The 14951-nt window shown below is 40.4% G+C and overlaps 2 protein-coding genes across 2 annotated transcripts in view; one reads left to right on the forward strand and one right to left on the reverse strand.

Annotated features, from left to right (window-relative positions):
- The window catches only part of RFTN2 (raftlin family member 2), a 61381-nt gene extending 48080 nt beyond the window's left edge, over positions 1 to 13301 (forward strand). The window contains exon 9 of the mRNA XM_032638449.1: positions 11828 to 13301. Coding sequence (XP_032494340.1) covers positions 11828 to 12100 — 273 coding nt within the window. The 3' untranslated portion in view covers positions 12101 to 13301. The remainder of the gene's footprint in view (positions 1 to 11827) is intronic.
- On the reverse strand, positions 10214 to 11061 carry LOC116757104 (40S ribosomal protein S3a-like). The gene is given in 2 exon segments (XM_032638450.1): positions 10214 to 10874; positions 10877 to 11061. Coding segments are annotated over 2 exon segments (795 nt in total). The 5' UTR covers positions 11043 to 11061; the 3' UTR covers positions 10214 to 10245.
- Positions 13302 to 14951: the final 1650 nt, after the last annotated feature.

Below are 14951 nucleotides of genomic sequence, written 5' to 3' on the forward strand. Positions count from 1 at the left end.
TCAAGAAAATACTGTTTTAGAAAACTTTAAAGTTTTCTAAACTAGCAAAGCTAGACTGACAGTGTATATAATGCAGCCATGCTACGTTGTCTCACATTAATTTTGGAAAGACTCTAGCTGGCTCCATAGGTAAGCAGGTAGAGAGGTGGAAAGGTGGATAGGATATTCCTCCCACGGGAGGAGAGCAGAGTGATCAAGTACACAGATTTTAGAAAGACTGGATTAGAGCCCACAGGTGAGCAGGGCCTCCCAACCCCGGTGAGAGTGGCTCAAGTTCACGAGTTCATTAAGAAATATTCGGTTAAGAAGAAGCAAGGTGGATCTATGTAAAGAATGGCCAGAAAAGGTTTTCATTCTTCTTTCTCCTTCCCCAAAGCAACTTCTCACCATGCTACAGCCTTTTCTTTTTTCTTTCTTTTTTTTTTCTTTTTTTAAACATTCTGCACACAGCCATCATTTTTGAGAAAGATCAACAGAATTCACAGCCTCATGGGATTTTGACTAACTGAGGGCCCTGGAATTGGTGTTTGTGAAGATATAAGACCCAAATTCAGCTGCTTCATGGTCTCCTTTCTTAGGGTTAGATATCAGTTCTCTGATTCCCTGAAAATATTTGAGCTTTTTTTGTTTAACTTTAAATACCATTCAGTAGTCTAGTGGTAGCTTTTCTTTGGGTAATCTTTATATTTATATCCATTGTAATATAAAATTTCGGGCTCATTTATATAATAGTAAGGAAGTACATAAATGGTCAGTTTTCATCAATGAGAAGCCCAGGAGTAATATATTTTATAGCTTAGAATTCTACTTCTAAACGGATTTACTATTTCTTCCTTTGATAAATCTTTAATTTTCCTAGCAGGAAATCTCAGGATATTGAGATTATTTCAAGGCAGAACATGTAGGTGGTTCAGTCTGGAGCTGAAGTATGTAATAGCTATAATAGAAAACCAATTTGTAAATTCTTTTAATTCTCTCTAGTGGAAACAATTTGTTATTTTATCTCGAGAAGGTAGTAGACTATCAGTATTGCCATAGAGTTAATTTAGCTATCTCATACATATTTTGTGAAAGTTATACATTTATAACATGCCTTGAAAAAAATTTTTGTGTATTGTAGGTCTGTAATGGCACTATTCTTTGCTTGTACCTTGAAATCAGTTGTTGTTTGGGAGGGGCTGATAAGGGTATTGCTTCATTTAAAAAGGTTTTCAAAGAATTATTTCAAAGGTGTTTAGTTCTTTTTTATTTTTTTTATTATTTATTTATTTAAAGATTTATTTATTTGGCTGAACCGGCTCTTAGGCGGCAGGTGGGCTGCTTAGTTGCTCCTTAGTTGAACTCTTAGTTGCGGCATGCATGCGGGATCCAGTTCCCTGACCAGGGATCGAACCTGGGCCCCCTGCATTGGGAGCGTGGAGTCTTATCCACTGCGCCACCGGGAAGTCCCTAGTTCTTTTTTAAAAACATAAATTATTTTATTTTATTTTTGGTTGCGTTGGGCGTGCAGGTTTTTCTCTGGTTGTGGCGAGTGGGGGCTTCTCTTGTTGCGGAGTACAGGTTTTAGGCGCGTGGGTTTCAGTAGTTGTGGCTCATGGGCTCTAGAGCGCAGGCTCAGTAGTTGTGGCGCACGGGCTTAGTTGCTCCGCGGAATGTGGGATCTTCCTGGGCCAGGGATCGAACTCGTGTCCCCTGCATTAGCAGACAGATGCCTAACCACTGTGCCACCAGGGAAGCCCAAAGGTGTTTAGTTCTAAAACCCAGTTGGTGGAAATTTGAGACAATTACAAACATTGCCCTAGGATCGTTAATGAGTTTTCAGTAAAATGATAAATTTCACGGGCCGGTAGAAACTGATCTAGGGTTTAACCCTTGAAAAAAAAAGTTCTCTCTTTTACTGAGATTAATGTCAAGATATAAAAGACTTTTTGTAGTCAGTTGCACTCAACATAGAACAGTACTTTTATGTTAAGCAAAGCCATTTCATGACTCTGTATAGGGGAGGGAATTGAGAATCACATGATGAAGAAAGCATATTGTTGGAATTCTTTCTTCTGAAGTTATAAAGACCTTTACGTTTGGAATTTGTTTATAGTCCACAAATATGTTTTTATACAATATTCTAGATAGCTTGAGAATTTTTTTAAATACGGAAAATATCAATTCAAAATATTTATACTCCCAATTACTGCCTCAATTTTCTTTAAGCTATTGAAAGATAGTTTGTTTTAGGAAAATTAGAAAAATTTTAGAAAAAAATTAATAGGAGAAAATCTTCTGAACTGGAGCTAAGCAAAGAGTTCTTAGACATGACACCAAAAGCATAATTCATTTTAAAAAATTGATAAATTAGACCTTATCAAAATTTAAAACTTTTGCTCTGTGAATAACACTAAGAAAATAATAGAAAAGCCACAGACTGGGAGGAAAAAAGAACTTTGCAAATCACGTGTATGACAAAGGACTTGTATCCAGAAGGTATCAAGAACTCTCAAAACTTAAAAAATAAATAAACAACGCAGGTAAAAAATAGTTAAAAGTCTTGGACATCTAACCAATGAGGATATGTAGATGAGAAATAAGCACATAAAAAAAACATTTAAATCATTAGTCATTAAGGGAAATGCAAATGAAAACCATGATGAGGCACTACCATACATCTACTAGAATGACTAAGATTAAAAAATATTGACAATACTAAGAACTAGCAAGGATGAGGAGCAATCAGAACTATCACACGCTGCTGGTGGGGATGCAAAATGGTGCACCCGCTCTGGAAAAGAGTTTGGCAGCTTCTTATGGGGCTAAACATACACTTACATACGACCACCGATCCCACTCTTGGGCATTTACCCTAGAGAAATAAAAATTTTTGTTCACACAAAAAGCTACACATAAATGTTTATATGTTCTATTCATAATCTCCAAAAACTGGAAAAAATCCAAATGTGTTCAGCAGGTGTATGGATAAACGGCTGTGGTACTTCCATACAATGAAATACTACTCAGAAATAAAAACAAATGCACTCCTCATATGTACAATGGCGTGGATTAATCTCAAAAAGCTGCTGATTAAAAGAAACCAGTCTCAGGGAGTTCCCTGGTGGTCCAGTGGTTAGGTCTTGGCACTTTCACTGACGGGGCCTGGGTTCAATTCCTGGTTGGGGAGCTAAAATCCTGCAAGCTGCATGGCGCAGCCAAAAAAAAAAAAGCCAGTCTCAAAAGGTTATAGACTGTACTATTCTTTTTTTTTTTAATTTATTTATTTATTTATTTTTGGCTGCATTGGGTCTTTGTTGCTGCATGCGGGCTTTCTCTAGTTGTGGCGAGCAGGGGCTACTCTTCATTGTGGTGCGTGGGCTTCTCATTGCAGTGGTTTCTCTTGTTGCAGAGCACGGGCTCTAGGAGCTTGGGCTTCAGTAGTTGCAGCACGCGGGTTCAGTAGTTGCAGCACTTGGGACCTAGAGCGCATGGACTTCAGTAGTTGCGGAGTGTGGGCTCAGTAGTTGTGGCTCGTGGGCTCTGGAGAACAGGCTCAGTAGTTGTGGCGCATGGGCTTAGTTGCTCCGAGGCATGTGGGATCTTCCAAAACCAGGGATCGAATCCAATGTCCCCTGTATTGGCAGGCAGACTCTCAACCACTGCACCACTAGGGAAGTCCCTGTGCTATTCTATTTATATGACATCCTCAGAAAGACAGAACTGTACTGTGGATAACAGATCATGGCTTGCCAGGGATTTGGGGTTTGGGGAAGGGTGTGATAAAGGGATAGCATGGGGGGTTTTGAGCGGGATAATAGAACTGTTCTGTGTCCTGATTGTGATTTGTACACAAATTTATATACGTGTATTAAAATTCATAGAACTTTAAACTTTTACATATTTACTTTTAAATTTAAAATTTAAAAGACTGTATGCTTTATAATTTTATTTTTTTAATTTAAAAATAAAATAAAAATGTTATGAAAGATTGCATGCTTTATAAATCACATAGGCTATATTTTTTATACCTTTGTCCTTCAGTAAAAACTCTCCTTGGATAATGGAATTTTTATGAAGTATAATGAGATTGTTAACCTCCATTTCCTCTACATGAGGCTCTGTAGTATAAATAAAGCAAGGTTCTTTTTTGGGGGGCGGGGGGCCTCTCACTGTTGTGGCCTCTCCTGTTGCGGAGCACAGGCTCCGGACCCAGCCGTTCCGCGGCATATGGGATCTTCCCAGACCGGGGCACGAACTCGTGTCCCCTGCATCGGCAGGCGGACTCTCAACCACTGCACCACCAGGGAAGCCCCGAAAGCAAGGTTCTTTTTATCTTGCTCTTCTTTTTATCTATTTAAAAATTTTTTTCTTTATTTTGAGGGGAGGGCTCTTGATAGACTCAAGGAAGTGATAGCTACGCTAAGCAGGGTAAGAGACTCTGACCAGGATTTTACCTCCATCTATTAAATGTTCTCAATTTTTCTTCCAAGATCTTCTTTCTTAACTTTTCTGTTTCTTTGAAGACTCAAGTAAAAAACTCATCAGACTTTTCTATTACCTAAAAATCTTTATTTCAGTTAAATTCTTCAGCCCATTTCCCTTTGATAATTATTTATAAGAAACAACAGGTCATTTAAAAGTATTTAGTTTCCACTGACTCAGAGTAGGGTTTCCATCCAGTGGTGTTCTTAGGTGACAACAAACCATGAAAGGGATTCCAGGGGATGGGTGTGTGTGTGTGTGTATGTATGTATGTGTGTGTGTGTATGTGTGTGTGTGTGTGTGTGTGTGTGTGTGTGTGTGTGTACAAACAGCTTCTGCCAGGCTGTCCAAGCCTCCGTGTCCTCATCTGTAAAATGGACAATGTTAGTACCTACCACAGGGTTGGGAGGAGGAAACTGAAGAAAAAATCCAGAAACTCCTAATGACCTTCCATTTCTCCAGCTAAAAAAATACCTTCAGCTAATATGTAGGAATGTAGTGCATTGATGCTTTTTTTTTTTTTTTTTTGCGGTACGAGGGCCTCTCACCGGTGCGGCCTCTCCCGTTGCGGAGCACAGGCTCCGGAGGCGCAGGCTCAGCGGCCGTGGCTCACGGGCCCAGCCGCTCCGCGGCACGTGGGATCCTCCCGGACCGGGGCACGAACCCGTGTCCCCTGCATCGGCAGGCGGACTCTGAACCACTGCGCCACCAGGGAAGCCCATTGATGCTTTTTGACGTTCAAAAAAACACACATGAACATATATATGTTCATATTTATATATATATAAAGCAAATATGGCAAAATATTAACAAGTTTTGAACTAGGTACATTGTAGTATCCTTTAAACTTTCTGTATATTTGAAATTTTTCATAATTGGAAAGTTGGGAAAAATTAAGCTAAAAAGCATTAGTTGCCAAAATTTTTTTTCTGTTAGTTATTAAGTGGTAAGTAATTAGTTACTAAGATGCTATGCCAAAAAGACCGATTAGAATGATTTAAATACAACAGAAGAGTCTCTCTCATAATTATCTAAAGATGGGCAGGCAATCCAGGGTGGGCAAAGCTCTGCCTCATGACTGGTCAGCTCTGCCACCCTCAACATTTGGCTTCTACCTCTGGACCCAGGACTGCTTCTTCACTCATTGCTGTGTCCAGCCAGCAAGAAGTAGGAAATTCCAGGCATGCTTCTAAGGCACTGACCCCCAAGTCACAGACATATTTCTTCTCACATCCCATTGGCCTGAACTTTATGTCACCACAAGCATCTGCAAGGGAGGCTGGGAAATGTAATTGGGGCAACAATGTGCTGGTACCATAGTGAAATACTACATGCCCAGCTAAAAATTGCAAGGCATTGGTGGTGAGGGGGTGCAGAGTTCTGTTATTAAAAGGGAGAATAGACCCTGGAAGACAGGAGTTAAATTTAAATGGTTCCAATTTACATTTGTTTTTTCTCCTTTAGAGAAGCTTTGCATTCAAATTATTTTCTTATCTTTAAAATGTATCTCAAAACGAATGATTTCAAGTGGTAAAGACTTCTTGGGCACATCTACTGAATAATTTCTCTAATACAAACCCAGAAGTGAAGGAGCTGCAGTCACAGAAATGTTCTGAATTAGATCTTTTGCAGGTAACTATAAATAAAATCACATGGGGACTTCCCTGGTGGCACAGTGGTTAAGAGACTGCCTGCCAATGCAGGGGACCTGGGTTCGAGCCCTGGTCCGGGAAGATCCCACATGCCGCAGAGCAACTAAGCCCGTACGCCACAACTGCTGAGCCTGTGCTCTAGAGCCCGCGAGCAACAACTACTGAGCCCATGTGCCACAGCTACTGAAGCTTGTGTGCCTAGAACCTGTGCTCTGAAACAGGAGAAGTCACTGCAGTGAGGGGCCCGCTCACCGCAACAAAGAGTAGCCCCCCCCAGACACAGCTCCAGAAGGCCTGTGTGCAGCAACAAAGACCCAACGCAGCCAAAGATAAATAAATTCATAAATTAAGATAATAATAATAAAAAAATAAAATCACATGAATACTAAGAAATATTTAACATATACATTAATTTCTTTCCTTACTGCACGGTAAGATAATTATTTAATCAAACTTTGTTCTTACTTTTCCAGTCATTTGAAATTATTGGAAAGTCATAGGGTCATATTTCATTCACTAGCCGTTAGTATCCTCAAGTGAAATCTAATTTGGTGCCAGTATAAATAGAAGATGTCAGGTACCTCAAAGAGCATCATGTATAGATAAAAATGAAAGCATTTTGCTTTTATCATTAATGAAGTCCTTCATCTAGGGAATGCTTTTCACTCAAAGCAAATGGGCTTCTTACTGGTGTGGGCAGAAGGGACGAGGGATCAACTGCAGCCATAGGGCAGTGTTCAGGCTGGAGAGCAGCCCTCTTCTGGGCCACCCACACTTGTTTCCACATGACTTATTGGTGTCCCTTGGGGTGTAAGGGACAGAAACCCTGCTCAGATTAGCCTATGTCCATAAGGGAATTTATTGGCTTCTAGGTGGGAAGGATTCTGGCATAGCTCATAATATCAAAAAGACAGCTACCAAAAACAGTGCCTCAGGGACTGATTCCAGAGATTCAACAGCCCCAGGATGTTCTGTTTGTTTCAGCTTCTACGTATGTATGTGCAGAGGGCTTCTTATGAGGTGAGTATGGCCACCTCATCAAAAAGAAAGAACTTCTTGAAATAACTCAGACAGAGAAAGACAAATACTGTATGTTATCACTTATATGTGGAATCTAAAAAATAAAACAAACAAATGAATATAACAAAAAGAAGCACACTCACAGATATAAAGAACAAACCAGAGGTTACCAGAGGGGAGAGGAAAGGAGGGGGAGGGGCAGGATAGGGGTAGGGGGTTAAGAGGTACAAACTACTATGTATAAAATAAATAAGCTACAAGGATATATTGTACAGCACAGGGAATATAGCCAATATTTTATAATGCCTTTAAATGGAGTATAATCTATAAAAATATTGAATCACTGTTGTACACCTGAAACTAATATAATATTGTAAATCAATTATACTTTAATTTTTAGAAAGAACTTCTTTATCCTAGAGTCAATATAGCAATCCCAGGGAAGGACTCTGATTGGATCTGATTGGGTCACGTGCCCACACTGCAGTAGAGAGGAAGGTGGATAGGAAAGCTAGCTGGAAAGATGGTTGTCCACGACACCTTTTTCCCTTCCCAGGTTTGAATGATTTTGACAGCCCCAAGCTTGGATGACTCAGGAACATATTCTGTGAGCAAGAAGGGTTGGGGTTTCTCAGCATGATTCAAAAGCTCAGACTCTTCTAACTGGTACTGGATTCACACTTAGTCTTACAGTGGCTTCCTATTCCTCTTTCAACCCTGAGACACACAAGGAAGAGAAATCCTGAATGTCCACTCCATGTTGTTATTACTTTATAAACCTTATTTTTTAGCTACTCTTCCACTCTATCCATCATAACACTGTCCAAGACAATGCAAAGTCTTATGATTGCTGGTGCAATTCTGCCTTTGTTCTCTTACTTTTTAAGATGTCAACAGTGGAAAATGAAAGATACATTGGTAGGACAGCCTAACTGAAACTGGTTTGTCACTGAGTCTCGTGTATTTGAAATGGGTCATTCATTTTTAGTAAATGAGGATGATTCTCAGAAGTTGATTGTGATTTTATCGAAGGGTAGCATTAGATCTGCATGCAACTCTTGGTAGAATCTGCTCTCATTCTACAGTTGAAAAATATCAGAAGAAAGTGAGAACCTATATGAATAAGTCTGGCAATGTTGCATGAAAAATCTTCTTCACTGACATAGTGAAATACTCAAAATATAGTGAGTTTTAAGTGCAAAAAGTGAGCTAGCTGTACACATCCATGTGTGCATATGCAAATACATAGTAAAACATGCCAATTTAAACAGTGGTATCTCTGTGAGATGGGATGTGGGGTGGGTTTTGCTTTTTTCTTTATTTTTGCCTGGTTTTCTACACTGAACATGTACTATTTTTGTAATTGGAAACTTTTATTTGAGAAACATACAAATCTTTGACCACAAATCTACTCATATTTTTGCAGAGCAGATAATGTGAAAAAAATAAGGTAAGACACTCCGGCTCCAGTTCAAAGCCAGCTACTCCTGACCGTGGGACAAATACCATCTTCCTTCTGGGTCTTACCTCTGTACAATGAGGGAGTAAAGTAGATGATCTCCAAGGACTTGGTCAGGCTTCAGTCTCCTACACTCTAAGTTATAAGAACATTGCAATTTGATTTGTTGGAAAAGCTATTATTTCATGTAGAGTGAGGGAGGCGACATCATTGCTGAACATGTATTTATTAAAAGTCACTTGGTTAAAAAAAGAAAAGAGTTTGTTCTGAAATCTTTTATAGAGTTAGGTATTTTGTCATCTTCTAATATTTAAATTTTGGTGGCTGTTTACTTATTAATACTTATTTAGAAGTGAATTACTGTCACTATCTTATTATTCTGAATAATACCCAATTTTTATTAAGAAAATTCTCATTGAGTATGTGAGAGCTGGCCTCTATTGGCTGATGTACAAGAAGGAATTTATTGCAAAATTCACCTTTGGCCCTGGGGCTGGTGAAAAAGGAAAGATCCAGGCTGCCAAGTGCTCCCAGGCTCCCCCTCCTTCCCATTTCATTCAGTCAACAGGAGAGGTCATTCAGGAGTGAATGCATCCTTTGTGCCTGTGGGAAAGGAGCCAGTATCTAGGCTTGAGAAAGGAGCAGTACCGGTCAGCCCTGACTGCAGCCAAAAGGCTATATCCTCACTGACCAGGGTCCCAATGCCAGGGAGAATGAGACATTCTCAAATCCTCTACCCTGAGAGTAAGTCTGTCAGGTTCCACTGCTTGTATTAAATTCAGTACATTTGGTGAATGGGAATAAAAAGGGAAAAGATTTGAGATCTGAGACTTGCACTTGATGAATGCAAATGAAAATGTCCCTACCATCAAGCTATGTCTGACTTGCGCTGTGAGAGTGGGCCTTTATTGAGGCAGGACCCACTGCAGACTTGTTCCTTTCAACTTGTCCAAGGACTCCAGTAACTCAGCCAAGAAAAAGATGAGCTGCCAACACACTCCTTTCAAAGCAACACACTGAGGCCTGCATCTTCCTATACAAACAGTGCCATCAACTGTGGTTACATTCCACAGTAGCCCGCAAAATTCAGTTTAATACAGCTGTTTGCATGGTATATTTGCCATGAAAGCCAGTATGAAATCCTTTTACTTTTATTTTTTTTTAATTTTTTGCCCCACCGCACGGCATGCGGGATCTTAGCTCCCCGACCAGAGATCAAAGCCGCGCCCACTGCCGTGGAAGCATGGAGTCTTAACCACTGGACCGCCAGGGAAGTCCATGCATTTCTATTTTATACACTATAGTTCAAGAAACCTATGGATTAACAAACTTTCGTAAGACTAGCCTAGGCATCTGACTTCTATATATTTTTCTGAGTTTTTTTTGAGTAAATTTAGTTCTCACATTTGAGAAAATGTAATCCTAGTTCCCAACTAACATATAAAATGAGCTTTAAGGAAATAAACTCTTTGTAATCTGGGAAATTACTGGGCTTTTTAAATGTTTTTAAAATTTTATCTTTATCTTATTTATCCTTACTCAGCTTTTGTGCCTGAGTATATGATCATGATCTAACATCTGTCATGTTATCAGTATTTTTTTTAAAATCACAAATGAGGTCTTTATTTGTCACCATTAAAAGTCTGATTTTTAAACAGATTCCTGGACTGGTGGCTCATGTCCATCAGCTCGTTCAACTTTAGCACCTGTCTCGTCCCCAGTAGCTTTTCCAGAACTACTACCTTCACCAAGTAGCTCCATGAGTTTTCCCAATTCAAACCTGGGCTTCTTCAGCATTTTTGCTTTTCTAACAAAGACAGCATGGAGTGGATAAATAGATCGGCAGGCCTTCTCTATGTCTTTTCCAGTGCTGTCTGGAATCAGTTTATTGACCACCCCTTTCGAGTCATTTGTCTGCACCTCTCGGGTCATGATTTCCATCATCTCCTTGCGGATCTGGCGGACCTGCTGGTGCTGGGCATAAGAGGTCTTCCGAATCTGAGTGGTGCGTTTTTTAGTCAAACCCACACAGAAGAGACGAAGCAAATGACCATCGGTAGTCTTGACATCAACGTGAGCTTCAGTCACGGTCTGCCATTTTTTGACCATGAAGCGCATTTTGTCACGGGTAAGATCCACGCCATGGAAATCAGTCAGGCAGTTTTTGCCCTGAACGTCCTCAGTAATAAGCTTGAATTTTCTAAATGCGACTTCTTCATCATTCTGCAGATCAGCAAGGCTCGCTTCAAACACACGCCCCCTGAGGCCACCAGATGCGATTTGGTTCCTTGAGTTCTCGTGACTAGTGTTTTCCCAATATTTCTTATATTGAACATAGCTGGCGCTTTCACATCATACCAATCTTTCTTAGAAAATGGGTCAGCCACTTCCTTCTTGGCTCCCTTTTTACCGCCTTTCGTAAGGCGCTTGTTCTTTCCGACCGCCATGGCGCTGCTCCGAGAGCCAAAAGGATGTTATCAGTATTAAAGAAGCCCCTGTAGTCTCATCAGGAGTCTGAAGATCCACAATTCTCTCCCTGAGCTCTCCTTCTGTTGACTTAGATATCTTAGTTTGACTTAAGTTACCTTGGCAGACAGAGACCACGTCTTTCTACTGCGAACCGCATTAAGGATGAGGTCAGGCCTCAGCAACATTTCATAGTGAAAATAGCCGCAGCTTCTCTGACAGTCTGCAGAAGGAGCTGGTCCCGCTGCTGAGCAATCCCACTGTGTCAGGCAGAAGCGGCTTGTAGCAGGGCAAGGAGAGGGGTCTGCTCCTCCTAGAAAGGGGCCCCTTATTCCAATGTGATCTCAGTCTGAATCACCTGTGCAGTCTATTCCTGTAGAAATGGGGGAGAGGTAGCCTCTGGGGCACTTTTTCTGCTGCTCAGATCCCGACAAACACCTAGAAGGAAAATGGGGGTTTTAGCACATCTCTCTCCCTGCTTTGCTCCCCCAAGTAAGATCTCAGCAGGTCCCTCTCCTCAGAGGTGTCATTGAGGACCCAGACAGGGGCACGCAGCCCGCCCGCCAATGAGGAGAACGATGGGCCAGGAAGCCACCAAGTGGTGTGAACAGAGAGGGGAGCGCACCTTCGCTTGGAGGGCGGGGAGGAGGGAACGTGAAGGGCGGCCCGAGCTGGCCCTTGAAGAGAAGCGGGCAGGGAACTAGGCCAGCGGGACAAGACGGCGCCCATTCTGTTAACTCCTGGTTGCCAATCTCTTGTGTTTCAGAGGAAAGGCAGCCGGCACGTGAAAGGTGAAGACAGGAGCAAAGTCACGAGTAGGAGCGTCGGATTGGACACGGCCCTGTCACACCCTGCCGAGGGCTGGAGCCCGCCCGAGGCGCGCCTCCTCGCTCCTTCTCGAGAATGCTGGATGAAGGAGAAGAGGCTGGCCCAGCACAGCAGCTTCTCCGGGTTCAGCAACAGTGACAGTGTCCTGCGGGAAATAGATGATGGACAGTTTGACCAGGAAGATGGAGTAACTCAGGTCACTTGTATGTGAGCAAAGAAGGAACAGAGGCCTTGTAAATAATTATTAAAATAATTGCCAAGTTACTTTATTGTATTGCTTTATCTGCATTTATGGAATACTTTGAATTTTTCCAGACTCAGGCTTTCCTCTAATCTACGTAAACTTTGGCTCAACCTTCCAGGCAAGGAAGAATAACCAACATATTTGTAAATTTAGAATCATGTTTACAGTTTTCTCAACTAAAACATCTGTTTAAGCAGATGTCTTATGAGGTTATTAACCAATGTACTTCAGTGTCTCATGAACGTGTAAGGTATACTTTTCTTACAATTCCTGGTAAGACAACTAAATATCTCAACCAGTATTTTCACTTAATTAGAAAATTCTCAGGAAGTTAGAGCCTTACTTAAGCTGAAAATTCTTCCCCTCTCTCTCTCTCTCTCTTTCACATACACACACACACACACACACACACACACACACACACAAAGGGCTAATTAATAAAGTACCTATTTCCTGAATATAACAATTAATCTAAATTTTGTCTTTAACTATGGCAGGTATGTACAAAGCAAACCCTTATTTGTTAAAATATTCTTTGAAAAAAAATCCTTTTTGTATGTCTTTGGTTTTAAAGGGTCACCATGTTACCAACCTCGTACTAATTCATTGAGCTTAAACTTTCTTGTGTCTGATAGCCTAGAAACACAGCAAAGCACCATCCCTTAAAATTCAATATGAGAAGAATCCACAATCTCAATATTTAAAAACCGTAATAGACAGAATTAATTTTTTCTTTTAAATTGTAAATAGTCTGAAAAGGGAAACATCAACTTTAAATGGAAACAAGTCTTTTATCGGCCTAGATATGAATTACGCTTTTATTTTGATTGCTAAAGCATGAAGAATGTGGAAACCCAGAATTTTCAGTCCTGCAGGAGTAAAAGGTGCTCATAGCACATGCAATGTGTACAGTGACTTATCTGTTCCATCTCTGCTTTTCTTGCTCTGCTAGTAGGGATGCCTTTGCCTTGCCCAGCCTTTAACAGGTAAAGATTAAAATTTTACAAAATAGAGGATTTTCATTTATCTATGAAAGGCTTACTTTGAAATGTGGTTTGCTTCAAATGAATTACAACTGTGCCATTGATGAGTTCAGCCTATTATATATTTTTATTAGCATTGGTGTTGACATTATAAAGTCATTTGAATAATAAAATGTCATTTGTAATTGGGCTATTGTTTTATTGAACACAAATGCTCATAATGTTTTACACATATGACAGATATGTATTACATGTTATCAAATATATAGTGTAACTAGGGACTTCCCTGGTGGTCCAGTGGTTAAGACTCTGCACTCCCGATGCAGGGGGCACGGGTTCAATCCCCGGCTGGAGAACTAAGAACCTGCATGCCGCACAGTGTGGCCAAAAAAATAAATAAGTTTTTATGTCAATCTGTTATGTAAATGTAAATCAACCATATGGTTGACATGTAAATCAACCATACTTCAAAAAAAAATGTATGGTGTAACTAAACTATGTTGATCTCCATGAATTGTTGGTAAGATTGACGTGGAATTATTCTACTTCTACCATGCATAAGCATTACCTTTATAGGTATAAAGGAACTGAAGAATATTCTGCTCAGTATTATTCTATGGAAATAGCTATTAACAGTATTTGCAGAAGTGCTTTTGGTTTTGATTTTTAGATGAACCTGAGTTCCATATTCATGAGTTGGTGAATTTTTGGTAGAAATAAAATACTACTTCTGGAGCCCACAAAATGCCATGAGTTATGAAACACAGGTAATGAACTCAGAAAGATCAGACAGTTTTTCCCAATGCCAGGGTCTACAACAGGCAGAGATTCTGGTATATTCTGTTAGTGTAAAGAAGGGATTTGAAGTATTAAAAACAGAGAAAGAAGAGGCTTCCCTGGTGGCGCAGTGGTTGAGAGTCCGCCTGCCGATTCAGGGGACGTGGGTTCGTGCTCCGGTCGGGGAGGATCCCACATGCTGCAGAGCGGCTGGGCCCGTGAGCCGCTGGGCCTGCGCATCTGGAGACTGTGCTCCACAATGAGAGAGGCCACAGCAGTGAGAGGCCCGCGTACCCCCCCCACAAAAAAAAAAAAAAAAAAAAAGAGAGAAATTTATATCGACTAAAGGAAAACTCAGAAATCTCTTTTAATTTTTTAAAAATTTGTATAAGAATACTTTCTTTTCACAATTTGTTTCTAATCTGTTATTTCTTCTTATTAAAAAAAATCTTTTGATTAGAATAAACTTAGCAGTCATACCCTTAAAACCTATTTTATAAACAGTTACTCCAACAGTTACCCTTAAGTTATGTGGCAAATTTGTATGATAGTGAATAAATAATGACCAAATGGTTCTAGAGCATTTTAATTATATATAAGTAACTCTGAGTCTCTTTTAAAAAACAAAAAGTAACAAAACTTGGACTCTGTATGCCTAAGAAGTTAAATGTGAGTAACCTTATCATTATCTACCAGTTGTACATTCAGTTCTTTTCATAACGCTGTGTAATTCCTTAGGGGCTCTGGCATGTGAATTTTTAATACCTATAAATTATGATGATGAAAAAATATGCAGATCATAGATGTGGGTGTGAGGTTCTGCCATTCCCCTTGGTACAGCATCTATGGCACTTCTGTCTTAGGTTTCCATAACCACCTGTTAGTTCCATCCCATTTGGGTTGAATGTCACCTGTTATCTCCATGGACAGCATTTAGCACCTAATTACCAGAGAAATTGCCACTGAGCTGGGGAGCAGCTCTATCGATGTCACTTAAAGACAACAGAAATATCACTCTTTTTAAGAGACTTGAGGGCTTCCAGGAGCCTTCAGACACC

The sequence above is a fragment of the Phocoena sinus genome, chromosome 7, assembly GCF_008692025.1.
Source record: "Phocoena sinus isolate mPhoSin1 chromosome 7, mPhoSin1.pri, whole genome shotgun sequence".
In the NCBI taxonomy this organism is placed as follows: domain Eukaryota; kingdom Metazoa; phylum Chordata; class Mammalia; order Artiodactyla; family Phocoenidae; genus Phocoena; species Phocoena sinus.